Source organism: Anser brachyrhynchus, assembly GCF_964034855.1.
Source record: "Anser brachyrhynchus genome assembly, chromosome: 29".
NCBI lineage: Eukaryota > Metazoa > Chordata > Aves > Anseriformes > Anatidae > Anser > Anser brachyrhynchus.
In genome coordinates this window covers 1617541-1639560 of record NC_137722.1, presented here as the reverse complement: position 1 = coordinate 1639560, position 22020 = coordinate 1617541, and the positions used below count along the sequence as shown (strand labels likewise).

The window sequence follows — 22020 nt, the reverse complement described above, 5'->3', positions numbered from 1 at the left end:
TCCCCCCCCAAAAAAAAATGACATTTCTTTGGAACAGCTCTGCTGACGGAGTATTTATGCTGTTTTGCTGTGTTTATTGATGACAATGTAGGAAAAGAGGTAGAAAAAAATCCTCATTTTTTGTACCCTCCGGTGATGACAGCCTGTTGGAGTCTGGCTGAGCGAGCTGCATCTCTGTCCTTGAGATGGCTCGAAAGACGAGCTTTGCCATTTGGGTGCTGTTTTCCCAATAAAGGGAAAAAAAAAAAAGAGAGAGAGAGAGAGAGAGAATGAGAGAATGAGACTGCGGTTTCTTTTAAGGAAGTATGTCTTATTCAGCTATAGGGAAAAGATAACCCTGCCTTCCTTCCCCAGCTGCCCATCAGGTTAAAAACCTACACGATTCTAGAAAGGGCAATGCTTGCTTTACCTCCCTAAAAAGTCACTCTAGCTGCAAATAGAGCCAGCCCCATCGTTAAGAAGAGGTCTTAGAGTTTGGGGTCACGGGGTGTTTGTCGGCTCCCTAAAGCCCCGTCTGGCTTTTTTCCCTCCCAGGGCAGTAGAGGGGGGCCTGGTAGGATGCGACGTGTTTTGTTTGTACGTGTGCTCGGGTTTCCTGGAGAAAAAACACCAATTTTCGCTATTCCCCGTCAGGTGTGTTGTGAAGGCACTTTTAGGTGGTCGGCGGAGGCGAAGCAGCGAGGGCAGGAAGGGGGAGCAGCAGATTTAGGGCCGTGAGGAGCTTTGCCTGCATGGGAAATTTTAATTCAGTCTAAAAAGGAAAAATGGGAATTTTTAATTCAGGTTAAAAGGGGAGAAGGGGGCCACGGTGCTGCAGCCCGCTGCTTTGCCACGCCGTGCTTTGCTCCATTCGTTTTATATCGGAGGGGGGATTAATTTTATGGCAAAGCAGCGTTTTCTGGGAAGTCTGGATGCTCACCACGTGCTCTCGCTTCCCCGCGTTCATGGTCATGACCAGCAGCGGCGAGGAATGCTTTTATTTACGAGCTGCAAAGGATGGAGCCGGCTCCTTCACAATCCCTCCCTGGGCTGCAAGGAGCCTTTCTTTCAGCTGCATTTCCCTTCCCAGGGCAGGAGGATCCCGCAGCCCCCGCCGCTCTCCTCCTTCCTCCCTCACCCCTTCCCCGGCTGCTTCCCCTTCTACCCACCTCCCCCTTACTATTTTTTATTTTTATTTTTATTATTTTTGCAACCCGGGAAATGTCACAGCTTTATTTCCTCCCAGTTGCTTTTTGCAAGGACAGATCCCCCCAGCTCCTTCTTCAAAGCCAGGAGCCTCCTTTGCTCCTCTGTCTCCTTTGCCTCCCTGTCTCCTTTGCCCCTCGCATCCCTGCACACCTTCCACACAAAAGAGGGCATCGCCCCTCGCAACGTTGTGCAATAAGCCTAGGATGTGTTTTATATGGATATATCTATGTATGCTCCAGCTCAACCATGTGCAATTAAAGGAGGAAGGCAAGGGGGAAGAATTCAATGTTTGGGGGGTGTTGTGGTTTTGGGGTGGAAAGGGGGTGTTTTGGGGTCGGCTGGCTCTGCAGAGGGTGATTGCGGGCTGTGCGGTGTCGTGGGGACACAAGAAGCCTCGGGATCTTGTAATTCCACAGAAAGGGAGTGAATCCACACAGGTTTTACTTAACCAACCTCCCAGTCGCTCTGCAACGAGACACCGGTTGGGATAGGGCTTGTATTTGGAGGAAGGTAGAAATTAGGGTGAGTTACGGTGAAATGTCAGAAATGCTGTGTTGGATTTCAATACCGACGACTTAAAAAACAAATCAATCCGTTTCGTTATTCTTCACCCACCGAGGGTCACTTCTATCTCGCCCATACCCACCGCCCTCCCCAGCACAAAGGACAAGACACCGGCAGCACCCCCGAGACCCCCAGGGTCATCCCTCGCCAACCGTGCGCTGCGAAAATTCCGAGGAATATGAAATTATATGCAATATTCTCTTCCAGACTGCTTTAAGAATGTGACTCGGTGGGATTTCTGTTTGGTCTGTGTTTGTTCTCCGTGTCCGTGGTACCGTTTTTCTGCTTGTATCCCCTAGTCTAGTTTATTGAGGTTGTTAATATGCATCCTTCACCGTATTGTTCATATGTAATGTTTCTTACCTCAAGCTATTATATGTAGGGTCTATGCAAATGTCTGTTATAGCACGTTCTGGCTTTATATAGTCATGTAAAAAGTTGCTTCTCAATAATAATAATTAAAAAATAATGTATTATTATGTGATTTCTTGATAATAAATAAAATTGCCCAAACATCTACTTGGTGATTTACTGCTTACTATTTAAAATTAGTATTAACTAGCAAGGTTAATAAAAGAGTAACAAAAAATATATTGGCCAGCCTTGCCTTCTGTGGCTTGTAGATCATCTTTTCGTAAAAAAATAATTAAATGAATGTGTAAAATGCGTTGTAAAAGGAGAGAAATATCACTTGCTGCGTCGCTCTAAATATAATTAGAAAAATCCTGGGGAAACAAGAAGCATAAGTTAATCTCAAAATTGTTGGTTTAATGAGAGTATACTCGTGTGCATAGCATTAATTGGAAACAAAACTCAACAAAGATGCGTTTTTTTTTTTTTTTTTCTTTGAAGATGATCGGAGCTGCTTGGATGTTGGCTAATTGCGAATCTTTTGTCTCCGGTGGAAGGTACAGGGGTCTCTACCTCTATAGGAAGCAGCCCACTGCCCAAGGGGCTCATACAGTCGCTATGTACATATGGGAAATGCTGTATGGATGGGTATAGAAACAGGAACCAGAGGAATGTCAAAGATATCCTGGGTATGACTTTAAGATGGGAATGAGATCTGAAGGCGCAGCTCTTAAATTGGAAATATATTGGAATGGGTTTAGGTTCGGGCGTGTTGATGCTTATTGTTATGGTTATGGTTATTAGGACGAGCGTTATTGCAATTCTTCGGAGTAAATTCGCAACAAATTCATCTAACAAGAGAAAAAATAACCCCGGCAGGCCAATTTAAATAAATTAGATTACGATTTCCTCGATCTCTCTCCAAGCGGATATATATATGTAATGGTTTCCCTGTTATTTTCCTTTCGAGGAGACACCATACACTTCTTAAAGGCAGGAGCCATACATTAGGTAAAAAGCTTTTAGAGGATCGATAAAGGGTTTTTATTAAAGAAATGCCAAAGGAGTCTATGGCGATTTAACTGACGCCTTCCCCACTCCCGGCCGCATCCAGCCCCAAGCCCAGTAATGGGGCAGCTCAGCCCACCCTACAGACTGGGCACACTGGGAGCCACTGGTCTGAGCCTTAGCATGGGAAAGCTGAAATTAGTTTTTTCTCCGGAAAACACGCGATCAGCACCAATTCGTGCATTTTTCCCCAATTCCTCACGGAGAGCGTTAGGATTCCGCAAACCAGGGTACACTTGGGGTCTTGCACGGTGATGAAAAGGTTCACCCAGACCTGAGCAAATTTTTTTTTCTTTTCCCCAGGAGTTGCTCGGTTTGGAGAGGAAAGGAGGAAGGTAAATATTCCTATAGGAATGGGCTACACTTTTGCCATCTTCAAACTTTCCCCAAACGCATTTTAGGAGCGATAGAATGCTTGGGACAAACAGAAACACTGCTTGGAGAAATCGGCAGGGCTTGTGATTTCTGCAGAGTTTTCTGTAAAAAATTACTTTTTTGTTGCAGTCGTTGATTTATTTATATATATATATTATTATTATTTCTTAAACACGAGTAAATACACTTCCCCTCTGTTTCTCCTACCCCAGTCATGTGTGTACACATATATCGTACAAACAAACTCCAGCCAGACCTTTGCACACTTTATTTTCTTATTTCTATAGAGTAATAAGTGTCTCCCTGCGCCAATGTGCCAGGAAAATGGGCACCAGGAGGAATTATGCCTAACAGGTCTGAATGGCGTAGGGTGACATAAATTGTATGTATTGTAAGTCGGTTCACCTTGAACAGGAATAGTTGGATTTCAAAGACATTCAAACACTCACCAAAATAGATAAAACTTATTTATTACCAGCGAGCGGATAGAACAAATTGTTGCTTCGCCATAAAATCAGTATTATTTCTGGGCTGGTTTCTTTTATTCAGCAGCGTATTTCATTGCTCCGGCTTTAAAATGAATTCGTTAGCGAGGGAAGAAAACCCTCGTCTCTTTAATTGCGAGGAATATTTCTACCGTTAATGACAAAGACCGAGGTGCTATTTCACAACCACTGCAAAATCGTAGAAAATATTAATGCGGGCAGGTCAATTTTAGGGAATTATTCATGCTTCAGTAATTTCAGCCTATACTCAATATGGGAAAGATAATGTACAAACTAGGAATACAAAAGGATATTTTTTTCGCTCAGCCGGGAGATATGTTCTTGACACCTTTGTGCCGGAGAAATGTGCAATTTCTATGAACTTACGCGAAACCTCTGCAAAACACCCAGGAAAAACCCGACGCGAATTAGCGCTGAGCTCATTTCAAAGACCATTAAAGACCAGAGCCGCTTTAAGCAAAGTTTAATCACCAGCAACGCCGAAAATTCAAGGCGGCCGGTCAAAAATCCTTTTCCTCCCGCTCTCAGTTTTCTCGCAATCCCCTTTTTGAGGATGAAACCGGGGCTTTTTGCACCTAGGGGTGCAAAATACGCAGAATTAGAAGTGCGGGAGAAAACAACCCCAGCTCCGCTGCTGGCACCCAGGTTAGCGGTTTGGCTTGGAGGGGAGGGACCTGCCAATTTTAATTTTTAAAGTTTTTGTCCTGCAATACGCCAAAAATAAATAAATAAGGAAAAAAGCAATCAAAGGCGTAGTCTACAGAGCAGCGAGCACTATAGGCTGTGGGTGCTTATAGGTGTCCCAGGGTGTGCAGGGGCTTTGTGCGCTCTCAGCCCCTCGGACCTGGCCAAAAAGGAGCTGCACAAAGAGGTGGAAGAAGTGTGAGTGCCGCCGGGGGGTGGCTGGGCTGGGGGGCACCTTTCCTTGCCGGGGGGGCCCTTTCCTCGCCGGGCATTGCCATGGGGGGGGCCGCGGCAGGGGCTGGGGGCGGGTGGCGATGCACCCAGGCCATAGGGAAGGGGCACTCGGGGCCACCACATTGGCGAAAATTCGGATTTGGGCTCCAGGCCAGCATCTGAGGGATGCCTGTGTCCGTGCGTGGAAATATTTGGCATTCCCGCCTCACCCCCCCCCGGCCCAAACTCCCAAATAACAGACAAAAGCAAAGCACCTCCTCGCAGCTGCATTTTACAGTACTGCAGCTTAAAGTATTAAAGCAATTAACAATAAATATAATAATTCCCATTAAACGGAGAAGAATGACTGGACTTCCTTCTCTCAGTCTGTGTGTGGCTGAGGCTCCGTCCTTTGGCTAATTCCGTGATATATTAACTGTTTGGTTTCCTCCCCCGTGCTATTATAGGCGCTGTTTTCAGTCCCTTGCCCCCCTTATCATTAATGTGCCAGTGCGTTATTGCCGAAGAATGCCTTGGTTTGATTCCGAGTGCGGGTTCATAAATATAAAATAAACACAGAGTGGGAATAATTAGCAGCATTTATCAGCATATGGCCACCCACCCCACTTTGAAACCTTCCAGACCCTGCGAGAGGAAAATGAAGTACATTGCAAGTAATTAGTTTTAAGCAAATCATTTCAAATGGAAACTTATAGGTAAAGCCTAATGAAGTGCAGAGGGGGAAAAAAAAAGCCTCTTTTTTATTGCTTGGTAGGTAGCAAGTAGACACAGCAATATTTTACTGTTGAGAGAATAAATTAATTAATATATCTGTAGCTAGCAACTACAATGGCTCCATGGATGACTGCATTTAAAGGAGATATATGTATCCAGTCTCATTGGTGTTGTTAACAAGAGTGATAATAAAGATGAAAAGGATAAGAAAGATAAAAAGATCAGTGGGCTTGTACTCCTTACTGCGGCTAAATTGCGTGGATTTTCTAATGACTGCGTCTTGTTGACTCTCTGCAAACTCCTCTTTTTTTTCTTTCTTTTTACAGTCAGACTTCATTAAGTGACTTTATTTTCATTTTGCTCAAATAGGAAATAAACATGTGCGTCCCTCGCCCCCCAATAAATCTCATACTAACTATCCTTCCCTTCGGCTTGAGGGGAGGGGGTCTCTCCCTTACCCACACTTTGGGTACAAAAATGACGGATTTTGAAAATGAAGTATTTTACCCGCTTTTGTCAGACTGGGAATCTAAATGCATTTTTTTTTAAATGTGCCTTCGTGGTTCGAGGAAAATGCAGAAACCTTACATCCCCCTCAGTCTGAATAAATCACATTTAGCCCGTGTTTTAGTCTAGCTGGAATGTGAGAGCATGTGCCTCAAATCCGCGTTAAAATCTACCTGTAATTTTTTAAGAGAGTTTGTGCTTTAATTTTAGACATGGGTTAGCAAAACACTGCCACAGAGAACATATAAACCATCAGGATATCTCATTATAAAAACGTTTGCCAAAATTAATTTTTTCACCGGGAAAGCATATTAATATTCATATTTGCAGCCAGTACACTCCTGTGCCTCTCAAACCTACATATTGGGTGGAGAAGTGTCGATAATTACATAGAGTGTGGAAATTCATTTTAGTTTTATGATTAACCAGTAAACTCTTATGAGGTGATACGAGACGCTGCTAAAGGAGAAAGCATTTAAAAAATTAGGTATGGAAAAGTACAGTTGGAGACCCAAGGTAGCAATGAGGAATGTCGGGCAGACTTCAGGTCCAGTAAAATGAAGGAAGAAAGAAAGAAAGAAAGAAAGAAAAGACCATACAGATTACCTCAAATCAAAATATCTTAAGCTAGAAATAATAGAAAATATGATATTTTAATGGGAGTTGTGGGCCAGGGCTTTTTTCTTGGGTGGAAAATAAATCCCGTGGGGTTTTGCAGTGATCTGCGAGACTAAATATGGGGGGGTAGTGGGGAAGGGGGGTTGTATATGACCCCTCCGGGCCTCTATGTGGGAATATATTGCAAGGCGAGCGGAGGACCGAGCAACTCATTGCACCCACCGGGACCCGCTGCCCATCCAGGGGGCCACACCAAACTCTTATTTAGTTTTTTTAGCAAGTTTTGCTCCTTCTGGGGGGCTGCCTGCCAGGGCAGAGGGACCACAGGGTTTTTCCATCGGGGTCCCCCCACCCCCAAGGGGCTTTTTCCATCTCATTCACCCCAATCCCCCCCCCGTTTCCAATTGCACCTTCCAGTCGGAGCCCAAACACTGACTTTATGGGTATTTAAAACAACCATCTTCATCTGTAATTGTGGATGAAGAGTATTTATTGCTTCGGTGAATAACTAGATATATAATTATCTCTTTATAGAGAGACTGTGAAATAAAGCATCTGTCTCCCCCCGCACGCCCAGGCACACACAAAGGCAGGCGAACAGGGACAAAGTTACACATCTGCACAACTACTTCATTTTTTCCCCAAAAGTGCATTTATTAAAGACCGAGGACCTTCTCTTCCAACTTTAAAAAATCATCGGGACCCATGTATGTATTTTTTTTTCCCGGATGGAGATAAAGAAAATACTTATTTGCGAAGAGGAACCGCGCTGGTTGCCGCATTTCTGCGCTGACCTTTTAATTTAGTTTTATTTTATTTTTTCTTGGGGAAAAAATGCAGGGAATTTGGGGTGGCTCTTGTCTATCTGTGGGAAAAAAAAAAGAGGAGGGGGAGTTGGGGAAAAATGCGCTGCGGGGTTGTAGGGCCATCAGGGTGAGGACGGGGTGGTAGTGGGGATGGGGAGGCAGTGGGGTTTAAGGGGATTTCTGGGGGAAAAAAGGAGACGAAAGGGTCCGAGCGACCACAATGGAGATTTGCTTTTAGGCAGCGGACAAAACTTGGCTTCACCCCTCTCCCTCCGAAGGATCGATTCCCCATGGCTTGGGAGGACAGCAGTATCCCTGCTCCCAGCCTCCCCACCTATTATTTTATTTTATTTTATTTTATTTTATTTTATTTTATTTTATTTTATTTTATTTTATTTTATTTTATTTTATTTTATTTTATTTTATTTTATTTTATTTTATTTTATTTTATTTTATTTTATTTTATTTTATTTTATTTTATTTTAATGTTATTTTTTCCCACTTCCGCGGCCGCGGAGCGCTGCCGGGCGGCGGCGGCGGCGCTGCCGGCGGGAGGAGCCGCCGGGGCTGCCCGTCTGGGTGGGCGGGGGCCGGCCTCGCAAAGTGAAGGTCAAGTTAAGGCTCCAGCCTCCCTTCCGCGGCCGTCCGCGCCGCTCCGCCGCAATGCCATTGCCGCCCACCTGCCCGCTTATTTTTATTTTTATTTTTTTTTACCCCCCCCTCCCCCAGGGTTTTCCCCCCCCTTCTCCGTGGGGGGAGAGAGGCGAACCAAGTGCGTCGGGGGGGCTTGAAATAGCCAAAAGGATGGGGTGGGGGCGGTTTTACCGAGCCTTTTTCGTCCCGATTCCTGATTTTTTTTTCTTCCATTCTCCCCCCAGTTGGACTTCAAACAAGGTTTCCCCCCCCTCCTTTTTTTTTTTTTTTTTTTTTTTTTTTCCCCTCTCTTCCCAGCAAGATGCAAACACGTCTGCCGTGGAGGAAATTAAACGTCATAAAGAAAAGCCCAATTAAGGTTTAATGTCTGAACATTACCATTTCCTCCAGAAAACAATGAAGTTCACTCGGTAAGGAGAGAGAGGCAGAAAGAAAGAAAAGGGGGGTGGGGGGGGGAGAGGGGCAGAAATTTTCGTTTCAAAGAGGGAAAAAATGGGCAGAGAAGCGTAATCGTGGAATAAAAGGAGCGGGGAGCGGGAGTGAAGCGGGTGGGGGAGAAATTTGGGGGTTGGCTCGGAGAGGGGTCGGACTGAATGAAATACCGGGGGTTTCAATGGGTTTTGAAGCTGGTTTCTGCCTGTTTTTGAAACCTGGAAGGGCCTGGGCAGGGGTAAATGAGAAATAAGATATTTGAGCAGCCAAGGGGGTGGTAATGGGGGGGGGTCGGGATGCTGGGGGGGGGATAAAATCCCTGCGTGGCTTTTTACCTCTTGCCTCGCAGTAAGGCGTGCTGCTCTTCCCCTGTCTCCCTTCCTCCTCCGGCTTCATCCGGAGCTGGTTTCACCGCGAGCCTCCAAAAAAGCCAAACTGGGGAGGGGGCACCTATTAAAAAAATAAAAATAATAATAAAGAGAGGGAGAAGGCGACCAAGTGCACCCGCAACGGCAAAAGCTCCCAATCCCAACGCTCTTGGGCCTTGGGAAAATGGCAAAAAGAGGAAAAACCTTGGCCGGGAGGGTACTTTCTCCAGGTCTGTGGTTGTGTCTTTGCACCCCCCGACCCCCCCGATTCCCCCCTGGCCCCTCTCCCACCGCTGCGGGCAACGGGGCGAGCTGCAGCCTGGCTCAGGGGGGAAACCAGAGACACTTGGGGCTTACTCCGCTAGTTGGGGGACTCTGCTCTTTTTTCTCCTCCACCAGGCCAGGCTCGGGTGGGGGGCAGAGGGGGTGAAGCCCTTCCCGCCCCCCCCCCCCCCCATGAGTCCTGAGAAGCCTCCTGGTCCTGCTAGGGAGCTCGTCTGCCAACCCCAAAATAGCAGAAGAGAAAGGGTCCTTGTTCTTTGTTTTCTCCTCGCGGCGAGGAAATAGCAAAAAACGCTCCCCCTCTTTTTCAGCCTCTGCCCTAGACGCTACTCAAAGGGCAAAAGAAAAATTGTGCTGGACAGCCAGCGCTGGGATGGATGGAAGGCGAAAATCTGCGGTCAGTGTAATGGAGAAGACTATTTTCCATATACACGCGGTCATTTAATCTGAATAGATAAATATGTAATTATTTAGACAAATCTATGCTATACGGAATAGAAATCCAGGGAAATATTCAACCGGAATATATACATGTGTGTAACATAGCAATGAATGAAGATCTATGTGTATTTGTGTGTGCATTGCTACAAAACTTGGTATTTCTGCACAGAGTTGCCCATGCAGCCGTAGACTAATAATTTTCTAATGAATAGGTGAGAAAAAGAAAGAAAGAGGGAGAAAGAGAGAGAGAAAGAGAGAGAGAGAAAGAACAAGAAAATTTTAGGAAGCGACCAGACGAAGAGAATAGATAGGATTTCGAGACTCTGACTGCTCTCAATGCACAGGGTACATCAAAGCCCAGTACCTTATTAAATGAGAACTCCGGCCACATTAATTTCTATATACGCTTATTTCAGATGAATGTGGCAATAACAAAACACTCAAACCCTCGTCCCCGTGAGGAAAAAGATGTGGATATCATTTCTGATAAGCAGGGGACTTTGGGGAGCCGCGATGCTGGCGCAGGGCATGGAGTGAAGCAACTTTTTTTAGAGATTTTGTACCCTGACCCCTCTGCTTCTCCGACTGCAAATAAGATATAGATGTGCTTTTGCACGCGTGGATGTATTTTATAGGGAAAGGGACGCGTGAGCACCGGGAAAGGCAGGTGGCTCCATAGGTAGGTGGAGAGGGATGGGCATTTCCCACCGCTTTACCTTGCTTTCTTCTGCCGGCAGCATTTATCTTCTGCAACCGAGATCTGCCTTTGGAAAACGTCGCCCCGCGGAGCAACTGAAGGATTTTGCTTCATGTTATTCTGATTAATGCGGGTATGGAAGAGAGAGCCCAGCGCCGCCGCGCCCGCAATTGCGAACTATTGAAGTTGATCCCCGGGAACTGTTGAGATTCCCCTTTGATCAATGGTTGTCTGAGGGAAATACATCTAGGTGCCAGTAGCTGTGGAAAATATTAAAAAATAATAATAATAAAAAGGGGATGCGGGAGCCAAGGCATTAAAGTGCACTACTTGGAACTGATTTCCTGGGTATTTAAGGATTAAATAGCACGCATGCAAACGTGTGTGCGGTTTTAATAAGGCTGGGTGGGATTAGCCGCCCACCTTCTATTCCGAACTTTGCATTTCGGGGCTATTTTGCTAATAAACGGGCTACCCAACAAAAAACACATTTTCCCCGCCACAATTTCCGACTTTTTACACACTTTTGCACGTTTTAGTGTCACTGCTAAAGTTATCAAGAGGGAATGTCTGGCGAATAAAGGATTTTTTTTTTTTGCAAGGTTTGGGTGTGTTTTATATGTCTTCCTTTGTGTTTAAATGAGTATGTTTAGAGATTTGGAAGGGGTAAAAAAGAGAGAGGAATAGAAATAGGTGTTGCTTAACGAGCTCCTTTGGCTTTCCTGTCTCCTCTGGGCTGAATTTCGCAGCGGCTCCAGGAGCGCAGCACGCTGTGAAGTTTTCCTTGAGTTAATTCCCGAACCCTCGCCGTTTCCCGTGCTTCAGCAGCCCCCCGCAACCGGGCCGTGGGGAGGCCAAGAAGCAAATAAATAGGGGGGGACGCCCCCGCCCCGCTCCGCCCGGCCGGAGCTCGCCCCGTGGGGATGGAGCCGCGGCTTCGCGTGGGCTGATGAGAAACTTAAAAAAAAAAAAAAAAAAACAACGGGAAGCCTGATTGGAAGCCTGATTGGCTTCCGAGCCAAGCAGAGTGTTAGTTATATTGGTTATTAGTGAGCCCAACTCTTCTTAACGCCTCCTCGGCATCACTTCCACCCGAGCCGGCACCCGCCGCACATTTTTAGCCCAGACAGTCGCAGCGCTGCCTGCGGTTGGGAAGCATAGTTTATCTGCTTTTATCTTGATTAAGTCCACATGATTTTGAACTTGCAGCTCAGGTCTAGAGAGATCTAAGTCATTTTTTTCCCTTTGAATTGTTCACAGCTTATATAGTTTTCTTTAGCAGTCTGGCTTACATCCAATTAAATCTCTCTTTGCCATTTGGGGACAATAATCTTTTCCAAGCGCTTCCCACTTGTAGCTATTGTCTCCCTTCAGATTTCCTGTACACATACGCGGTGTCTAGTAATCTGTTTACTGGCCTGGGTTTCCTCTCTTTCCGTCTCCCTCTCTCTTTTTTTGAAGTCCATCTGAGGCTTAGGAAGTAATTGTAGTACCGTCGTGGAAGGGAGGGAAAAATCAGTTTGAGAACATCTGATAGGCCAAAGTCATTAGACATCAGAACTTTGAGCCTATTTAGCAAAAGCAAGGCACATCTCTGTGCAGCTGCAGGAGCTGCAGCTGCTAAAGAAGTGTTTTTTGCACTCACTTCCAACGCATCTGCAGCCCCGAGTGAGCACAGGTTAGCAATGCAGGCAGGTTTGGAAAAGCTCCTGTTTTTTTCCCCAAACCGGGAGCCAAAGCAAACTCTGATCTTCTGTCTGAAACAGGGAAAGATTCAGGGTATAAATAATGCATCAGATATCTTGAGGCCACAGTAAGTAGCAATGTGTAACGTGGTAAGTCACTTCGGTACAAAATCTATTCTCTTCTTATTTATTTATTTTTCTTCCTCCAGACAAGTTTCCATACTGTACGGGCTCGGACAAAGGGTTCTTTATGGTAATACAAACAAGAAAGTTTTTGACAGAAGTTGGGAGGCTGCTAACGAATTTACATTGCGTTCAGATAATTGTAGCTTTGGGGAAAAAATAGATCTTCTCTCCCCAATGGGAGCAAAAAAAATGAGCAATGATTTATTGAGAAGAGTTCAAGTATAGGATTAGCCTAAATCAAAATATAACTTGAGATGTTTACACAGATCAGCTAAAGCCAACTTTCACAACTCCAAGGTTTTGATTTTGGTACAACTGCTGCAATGTTTTTGGTCACGAAATGCCTCTAACATACACTTAAAATTCATTTTAGTAACGCAAAACACATCTTACAAGCTTCGAGCTTTGCCTATTTGCCTGCTGAAAACGCTGTTAAATGTGTTAAGTGTTTGCATTATATCAGGCAAATGAGTGCTCACTCCGGAGCAGGGCGAGGGGGGGCATGGGGAGTTGTATTTGATTTATTTTTTTTTTCCTTGCAATGTGCTCTTTCTGTACAAAAGCGACAAGTCCAGGACTGGAAAGGAGTCCGGCTGAGATGCCAGCACAGAAGGACCCAGCCAGTTGGGGTTCCTGCCCGAAAGGCACAGGGAGGGAAAGGCTCGGGGCTGCCGCCTTCCCCTTCCCTCTGCGGCTGGGAAAGAATGGGGAAAAAAAAAAGGGGGGAAAAAAATCTTCCAGACAGGGCAGCTTCACCTCGTACACACAGTCATATCAGAGCAACCTCCCGAAGCAAAATCAGACCTTTCCTCCCCCCTTCTCAAGTTCCCTTGGATTTTTTTTTCTGCTTGCAAGAGCACAAATACAGGTTTTATTTAATTCTCTCCTCCACGCTCTAACCTTTCACATGCGCTAGGAAATGAAGCAGGTTTAAAAATGAAGGAATTGAAATGTTCTGGATGGCTATGCCTTAAAGTCATTTGCTTTTTTTTTTTTTTTTTTTTTTTTTTTTAAGGGCAACCAAAAGGAATGCGAGACGCCAGCCCTCATTCCGTTTTATGGTAGTCACTTTGGTGGTCAAATTCAAGTGCTGTGACTCCACAGCTGTCTCTTCTGTGCTTCCTTGCAGGAAGCAGGCAAATCCTATACTTTAAACTGGGTTTAAAAAACAAAACGACACCAGGGCTTGGTTTAGATGTATTTACCTACGAAGAGCAATAAATTATTCCCGCACCTAGAGGAGGGAGGGCGAGTGCTATGCCACACGTATTTTTTGTTTGTTTGTTTGCTGATGTGTTCTCTTTTTTTTTTTTTTTTTTTGGGGGGGGTAGTGTGTGGGGGGCTTTGTTTTGGGTTGAAGGGGCTGCTCGGATCTTGTTTTTTTCAGCAACAAGCTCTAATTCCTTCCCTGGATGCAGAGCTTCATGCCTACAGCCTTCCTATGGAATCTGGACTGGAATCCATAGGACAAAAAATGTACATTAAAGAGCATTTCCCCCTTTGAATCAAGTGAGAGTATTCTCCACGCAGGTTGCAAACAGGAGGGAATTGGGGAAAAAATAATTACTCTCATAAACAATAGCTTAACATTATTAGTTTGTAGTTAGTATTAATATTGGTCAATAAAAAGCCAAGTTAAAAGATCGCTGACACTTTAATTAAAAGTTTTGCCCAAAACGACGTCCAAGCCATAAAATAGGGCAGATTACAAACCTGAAGAAATCCATCTCGGCAGCCAGAGTTCTTGCCCCTATGTTCATCAGCCAAACGGTGCATTGGAGAGGAAAACACAGCTCATTTTGGAATTACAGACATATTTATATGTGTGTATATCTCTATCTCCACACACACACATTCAGGGAGACCCACACGCCCCGATCCCTTATAAAAAGAGTTTTATGAGAACGGCTCTCCTTAAATAGAAAATACAAAGCTGGAAGGGGGAGGAAATCCAGAAATGAATGAAAATAAATGAACAGGAGTGCGATGCTGCGCTGGGGGGATGAACAAGGCTCAACCTGGGGAAGAGCACACAATCTTAGTAAGTGACGCCGCCATGTTTCCCTTCAAGATTTCGTAATAAATACATAGAAATCCGGGCACACTGCCTGATAAGCACTGTAATTTTGCAAGCCCTGCTGCAATACCCATTGTATTTATGCTCAGGAGCTTTGAAAACCTCTGCTCGCTGCTCTGCTGCAAGATACGGGCTTGCGAGGCTGTTTCCTTCAATGAAAATGAACTTTTCATTTTCTTTTTTATTTTCCTTTTTTATTTCTTTTTTTCCTTTTCTTTTTCTTTTTTTCTTTCTTTTTTTTTCTTTTTCTTTTTCTGTGCATTGCTGCAGCATTGCAGAATATCTGTATTTCTAGCAGAGGTTGCGACCTTCCTCCGCTTGCCCGAGGTGCGTTTTATCTTCCCAAATCTCCACATCTCGCCCAGGAATTAAGCTACCTCCTGGTCAAAATGGGGCGGCAAACATCAGGTTGGGGGGGGCAGCAAAGAAATAAAATGAAAACTAGACGAGAGAAATGCAAAAGGACGTGCCCAGGGGTGCCCAAGTGCAGAGGGGACAGCTCGAGCAGGGCTAGGAGCCCCTGATGCTCCTTTGGGGTGAATTGGTAAATACTCGGGTGAGTTTATAATTTATTTTTTTTTCGGGGAGCAAAGCGAAAACATCGCAGCCGTCCAGGCTTTTTCTGGTCCAACTCTAAGGCTCAGCGCTCTGGCAAAGGGCTGAGATTTGCCTTTTTTCCTTCTCGCTGTTTGAATTTACTGCAACTCGATTTGACAAGATACTCTCAATAAAAACGTGCCACTCTCTCACGGTGTGTTAGTTTTGTTAGAAGTATTCAGCCTGCCACCGAACAGATCCCATGATGGATTTTGGTTCGGGTTTATGTGCGGGCGATTCAATATTTGTATTTATTCTTCCTTTTACTGGCCGTTTTAAAAGGGGATAATTCAAGAAAAAATCCCTAAGTGGCATCCTGTAAAGAAAAGAAGAAAACAGGGGTGGATGCGCTGCAATATTTTCGTCTGGAGGTGAATGCAGCCGCCTGTGCTCGACAGAAAAATGCTGGGAATAATCATCCCCACCTCCGGCAGATGATTTCTAAGCCAGGTGAAAACCCACTTCGAGCCCAATTGTTGCAGCGTATCGCAGACGGTTCTGTCCCTGGAAGACTTTTGGAAGGCGAAGGCTGAGCCTCGCACCCCTGGCAGCGCGGAGGCTGCGCGTCCTTCAGGTGCACCTTCCAGAGGGGTTGCAGAAGGGATTTGGGGTTTGACTTTTGGGGTTGGGGATTTTTAATTTTATATATATTTTTTTCCGCCTAAGAATTGTTGGCAAAACTCGCAAAATAGCCGGCAGCACTTCGGTATCCCTGTTTGTTTCGTGTCAAAATGCAGGAGGACGGAGAAAGAGGAGGCTCCCGGGGCGTGGGAGAGAAGACAAATGACTTTAATAAGAATATCTTTTTTAATTCAGCTGGAAGAATAAATGATGAGAGTATTGCTGAAAGTACATTCATTGATTGACAATAAACAATTGCATTAAATATTCAATATGCCACTCTTACTTAATAAATATTTAACAAAACATTAAAGGAGGTTTTCGAATATTTATTAGACATTGACTTAATTCATTTGTTCTATTCCTTGATATACGACTAATTCGATATCAAAAGTCATTAAGGCAGGCCTGCTTTAACTTTAAAGTTTGAAACTTTACACGATCCCCCGCACCCTGTCATTCTTAAATGGTATATTCTCTATAAACCGTGCCAACCTGCTTGATGTATAGTTGATGTGCACATAGAGATCAACATAATTAGCGTATGTTAGAAGCTTGTTAATTAGCACCAACCCCCTCACTCCCAGATAGATAGATAGAGAGATTTACTTATAATTTAGCAGCCCAGCTGTACGAAGAGCTGCGCGTTTACGCCTGCAGCAAGATTTTGAGAAATGTTTGAAAACTTACTTAGGCGTCTCCAGCGTTTTCCCTGTGATTATATTGAGCTACCTAAAGTCTATTCAGGAACACTTCTAAGAGGAGGCTAGGACAGAAATAATCATCATAATAAATTATAGTAATCACCGTAATTAAAATATTAAAAAGGGTGGAAAAACACAGTCCGAGCTCCCTAAGACCCTCCCTCTCCCTCCCCCCCACCCCCCCGCAGCCCAAATCGCCCCCACCCCATCTCCAAACCCCGCTGAAAAGAAGCAGAAAGCAGAATCCGAATAGGAAGGAGAGGAGGAAGGAGGAAAAAAAAAAAAAAAGCAACTTCACAAGCCACCCCTTGTACTTGTTCTGCTTTGAATGCTTACAAGGGGTGTGCCTTCAAGAAAATGAATACAAATCTGCAATTGATTTTCATAATGTTTCTGCGGTGTTTGAAAACCAATCGTTTGAACCTCTGAGATCTTACCTAAGTGAACCACTCCTACGCATCTAAGTGCTCCAAACTGATATATGACAATATCTACTTTGGATCACGTGTCCTCCGGAGCGACTAAGACGGATAGCGCGTCATCTTGCCTTCCCAAATTTTTTCCCCTCTGCACATCGGATCCAAAACATCTATCTATAGGAGCAAGAAAAGGAGAAAGATGTTTAACTCAGTGAATCTAGGCAACTTCTGCTCTCAGTCGCGTAAAGAGAGGAGTGCTGAGTTTGGAGAAAGGGCAGGTTGCGCTTCTAATCTCTACCTCCCCAGCTGTACCTATTACGTCCCTGAATTTTCAACTGTGTCATCTTTCCTGCCACAGGCCCCCTCTCGCCAAATCTCCTACCCTTACTCCACCAACCTCTCGCAAGTGCAGCCCGTGCGAGAGGTCTCCTATGGTCTAGACCCCTCAAGTAAATGGCACCATAGAAGCAATTACGCGTCGTGTTATTCCGCAGAAGATCTGATGCATAGAGAGTGCATCCCGCCTTCCACCATGACCGAAATGCTAATGAAAAACGAGAGCGTGTACAGCCACCACCACCCCAGCTCCAACCACCCGGCATCGACGGGATTCTACACCAGCATGAACAAAAACACTGTCCTGCCCCAAGGTTTCGACCGCTTCTTCGAAAATGCCTACTGCGGGGCGGAAAACCCGGCTGAGACCTGCCTGCAGAAGGGCGAGGGCAAACTGGAGGCTGACTCCCAACCCAATGCACTGTCATCCCGCGGAGACCAAGGTATAGACCCGGAAGACGAAGAGGAAAACACAAATCCAGGGTCTTCAGCCTCGTCCTCTTCTGTCAACAAGGAAGGAAGCAAAAGCAGCAATTCGAGTAGGTAGAGCAGTAAATGGAAAGGTTAAGGGACTAGCCCGTGTGTTTTGTCGGTCAAATTTTATGTGGAGTTTTATAAGCATTCAAAGGATTTTATTATAACCTACAAAGCTCTTTCTTCCAACGAGAAGAATTTTTACGATGGGAAAAGCTCTTTGAAAAAAATGGAGATGTTAGGCGCAGACACAGTATCTTAGAGTCTGTGAAATTTTAAAAGCACACCATCGTGACAAATATTAACTTTGATCATGAACTTACATGAGCATTTTAAAAGGATTTGGTCCCGGGTTGCTGAGGGTAAAAGGCAATTGGGCAGAACACTACTTTAGCTGCCTGTGCTTTCTTTTAGGCACTAAGATGCATGCAGAGTGATGTTTTCTTCTTCTTCTTCTTCTTTTTTTTTTTTTTTTAATTAAAACTGTATGGTGAGTCTTTTCTCTTGGTGGGAGTGTGCTGCTAAGGGGGGAGAGCTGCAGAATTTGCAGGCAGAGCTGAGCATTTTCTTAGACTTTCTGTTTAAAGTGGCATTTATTCTGCTCCAAGCCTAGTGGAGCGTCTAGCTTTTGTCAGGAAGGGCTTTTACTTACGTGCTTCTTTGCTTGGGTCTTCTTTTTTGCATGCACTCAGATTTCTAGGCAGTCTTAGAGGAGCGTTTTAAATGCTGAATCCAGGCAACTTTGCAAGTTAGTGTTCAGCCTGGGGCTCTTTTTGGAAGAGGGGAGGGTTGTTTTGTTTTCCTATTTGCTTTCGTGATCAGCAGAAAGTCCCCTTTTGCAGCTCAGATGCTAAGTTCTCTTCTACTTTGATTCTTTTTTTGCGTGTGTGGCGAGGACTGGAGTTAATCAAAAACTTATGCGGAACATAATATCTAGTTCCTATAATTCCGACCTTGCTCATGCTGTTTCTATACAGATAACAGATTTGCAGCTGAGCGTGGGCTTTTTTTTTTTCTCGGTTTTTCTTTTTTTTTTTTTTTTTTCTTTCCAGCAATCAGCCTCTCTAAAGCCTGCTCCAACAGTCTGCTGCCTCCAGTCCCGGGCTGTTCTTTTTAAAATAATCTATCTGCACAGAAAAATGCCTGCATGTGTGTGCTTTTCTGGGATTAAACCCCGTGCAGTGGGAAAGCGATTGCAACGCAGTCCTTAAGACCCTGTGTAACCTCACCTCTGCTACCACTAACAATAGGCAAACTGCTCACTGCTGGAAGATATCTTCCCGTGCATTAATAACTTAACTCTGCCCCTATCTATGTGGTCAGCTGTGAAGATGAGTCTGTGTGTTGCATTAGGATATTTACCCTGCCTTCTGGTTCTTTTAAGGTGCTCCCAGAACGAGGAAGAAGAGGTGCCCCTATTCGAAATTCCAGATCAGAGAGCTAGAGAGAGAATTTTTCTTCAATGTCTATATAAACAAAGAAAAAAGGCTCCAGTTGTCTAGGATGTTAAATCTCACTGACCGACAGGTTAAAATTTGGTTTCAGAACAGAAGAATGAAAGAAAAAAAATTAAGCAGAGACCGCCTGCAGTATTTCTCTGGAAATCCCTTATTGTGAACATCTTTTCAAATCCCCTCTGCTGGTGAAGTGTATGTGTATTGGGAAGGAACAGTTGCAAGCATGGGTTTGCCCTTTCAGTCGACAAAGCAACCTCAAAGTTTAAGCCTTTTCGTTACTTACATTTGTATGTCTGGGACAGTTCAGAGTAACAAAAGGAGTGAATTTTTCTTTCAGTTACCTAACCGCTTAAAGGACTTGAATTCCATGAACATTTTATTTAACTTTTTTTTTTTTTGCCTGAACAGGTTGGGATTCCCTTTTTTATTATTATTATTTTTATTGTTATTATTATTTAGGCACCCTGTCCATTTGAATAAATCGCAGTGCTGTGTGTTACTACCACGGTGATTTCAGTATGCAGCTGTGTTATCACAAGAGCGGCCAAAGTCTCCCTGTAGGATCAAATCACTTCGTCTGGGGTGAGTGTGCGTGCGTGTGTGTGTGTGTGTGTGTGGGTGAGAATGCACACACAGACGTGTGTCCTTGTGTGTGCGTGTGCACATTCACACCCACCCCGGTCATCTGTGTTCTGCTCTCCATGCCAAGAGTTGTTGTCGAAACCTCATTTAAATATCTGTCCCTAGCAGAAGGAAGATCATTATTTCCACCTCCCCCATGCACCCTTTATATATATAAATATATATGCATATATATATATAGGAGTGAGTGTGTGTATATATATATACATATATATTCTATGCAGTTTCATTTCTACATTTTCAGTGGGGAGGCGGGAAAATCCAGACGAAAACGCATTTGCAATAACAGTTTCTGAAATGGTTTGTAAATAAATTTCGTAGTGCATTTTTTTTCCTGGAAATGGGAGACGAAGAACATCGAGAGAAAAAAAAATCCTGAAAAAAAAAATAATGAAAAAAAATATCTTTGTGTATGTAAAGTGAGTCCCCGGGATACTCTGTGAAATTCTGTGGCAAATAAAGACATTGCAAGCTGTTCTACATTATGATTTTATTTGACCATTTTATTAGAATTTCCTCTCTTAAAAGCCTCTTTGCGGTCATTGTGGTGTGGGTTTCTTCTATAGGAGTTTAAATACCTGAATGCATATCAGAAATATAATCATCCATATTCATGTGACTCGCTGCAATCTGCTCTAATAGGACTGGTATTAATATGAAACCTCCACCTTGGAGCACACGTTTTGTTGTGGAGTTCATTGTGTTCATCACGGAACTGAAATTTATAGGATTTTTCTTGGCCCAGTAATCCTACCCTGAATTTGGCTCCAGATGTCTTTCTCTGTTTTCCGGTTGTAGTTAATCTTTTTGCATTTTCATGAGAACAGTATATTAGTCTTCTTTTAAAAAAATGAAAAAAAAAAAAAGAAAGAAGGAAAGAAACTCTAATTACACCAAGAAACAAGCTGCATTTTCAAAAGTCAAGGATAACGTACCTTATACCTACAAAGCACAAATGCAAAGTCAAGTACTTAAATTCCTGCTTAAGGAAAACAAGTTCAACTCCCAGGCACAGGGCATAAAAGTGATTTTTTTGTGTTTGCAAAATGACTTTTTTCTCGCAGCGTCTGAAAGCTACACAACGTTTTCGAGGACAAAGAAATCCAGAAGATGCCGTTGGTGATGTGGTGCATGTATTTTGTGTAAATACAACAACTCGGAGGGTTGTTTTAGGGGGTTGGGGGGGGTTATGTTTGAGGTTTTCAGTCTCCTGCTTTCTGATGTGGAGCGATGGAATTGTGCATATGGACGAAGGGGTAGAAAAAAGAGGGAATGAAAAAAGAAAAAAAAAAAGAAAAAAAAACAGCAAAAGGAACAACACATTATATTCCCATCCATTGAGCGTGTTCTTGTAAAATTCTCATACTTGCTTTTAAATACAACCCTGTTGAATGAAAACACTTTGATGGTGTCTTCTGATTTTATTTGACAACGGTAGGGAAAAAAATTATAACCCACAAAAATGCTCTTAGTTTGCACACACACAAACACCCCTCCGCGCAAATAAATGAAAACCAACTTCGGCTTTCGTGATAGACCCGTCCTCCTTACGCCACGATATGATCTTGAAAGGATGTTCGCAGGCATGTTTCTCATTAAAAGAGTGGGAAAGGGAGGGAAAAAAAAAATGGAGGGGGGGCTGGAGGATGGCAAAGCGCTTCTTTATTTGCTTCTATTTATTTTTGCAAAGCCTGCGGGCTGAAAGGACGCTTGTCCCCGGCCTGAAATCTCGCCTAAGCTTTGCGTTGAAGAAACCGGGGGTGGGGAGGGGGCTGCTCGCCCACCCCCAAAGCACCTTTCTTTAATGAGTGTTTGCCAAACCTTCCCAAGGTTAGGAAAACCAAAGAGAGGTGCAATAAGGTGAATATCGCGAGGTCAGAAGCGGCAGTTAATGCTCCGTAACAGCAGCGGCTGTCCGGACAAAAGCGGCTAGTCTAGACATTGTAATAAAGACTGCAGCACTAAACAGCTTAATTTTTCTTAATTACCCCGTCTGGCTAAAGGAAAAGACTTCCGCAGTAAATAGTAAACAAATAAGGGAGTCTTGCCCAGGGAATTTTTTTTCCTCCCTCCCTCCTTTCCTCTCCCCCCCCCTCCTTCTCCAAGGCTCCAGTTCAACTGCAGCACAATGAAACTGTAGGCCTAGTTCAAAGTTTTCGCGAGCTAAAATGGAATGCTAGTTGTAAAATCCAAGTTTATAGACCATGTGGGAGTTTACAGCAGCATTAAGCATCAGTGCCATGTAGGAAAAGGGCTGTTAATGTTCTGGGGAGGGGGGCGGAGGGGCTGGCGGAGGACGGGGGGGTCACTGAGGATGCTTTGGGTACCACGCC

General features: G+C 44.3%; 1 protein-coding gene across 1 annotated transcript; it reads left to right on the top strand.

The window, feature by feature from the left end:
* The first annotated feature begins 16629 nt into the window (after nucleotides 1-16629).
* Nucleotides 16630-21773, top strand: HOXC11 (homeobox C11). Its single transcript, XM_080571007.1, has 2 exons — nucleotides 16630-17653; nucleotides 18973-21773. Exons 1-2 carry the CDS (start codon nucleotides 16978-16980, stop codon nucleotides 19203-19205), a joined length of 909 nt encoding a protein of 302 aa, XP_080427133.1. The 5' UTR covers nucleotides 16630-16977; the 3' UTR covers nucleotides 19206-21773.
* The last annotated feature ends 247 nt before the right edge of the window (nucleotides 21774-22020 follow it).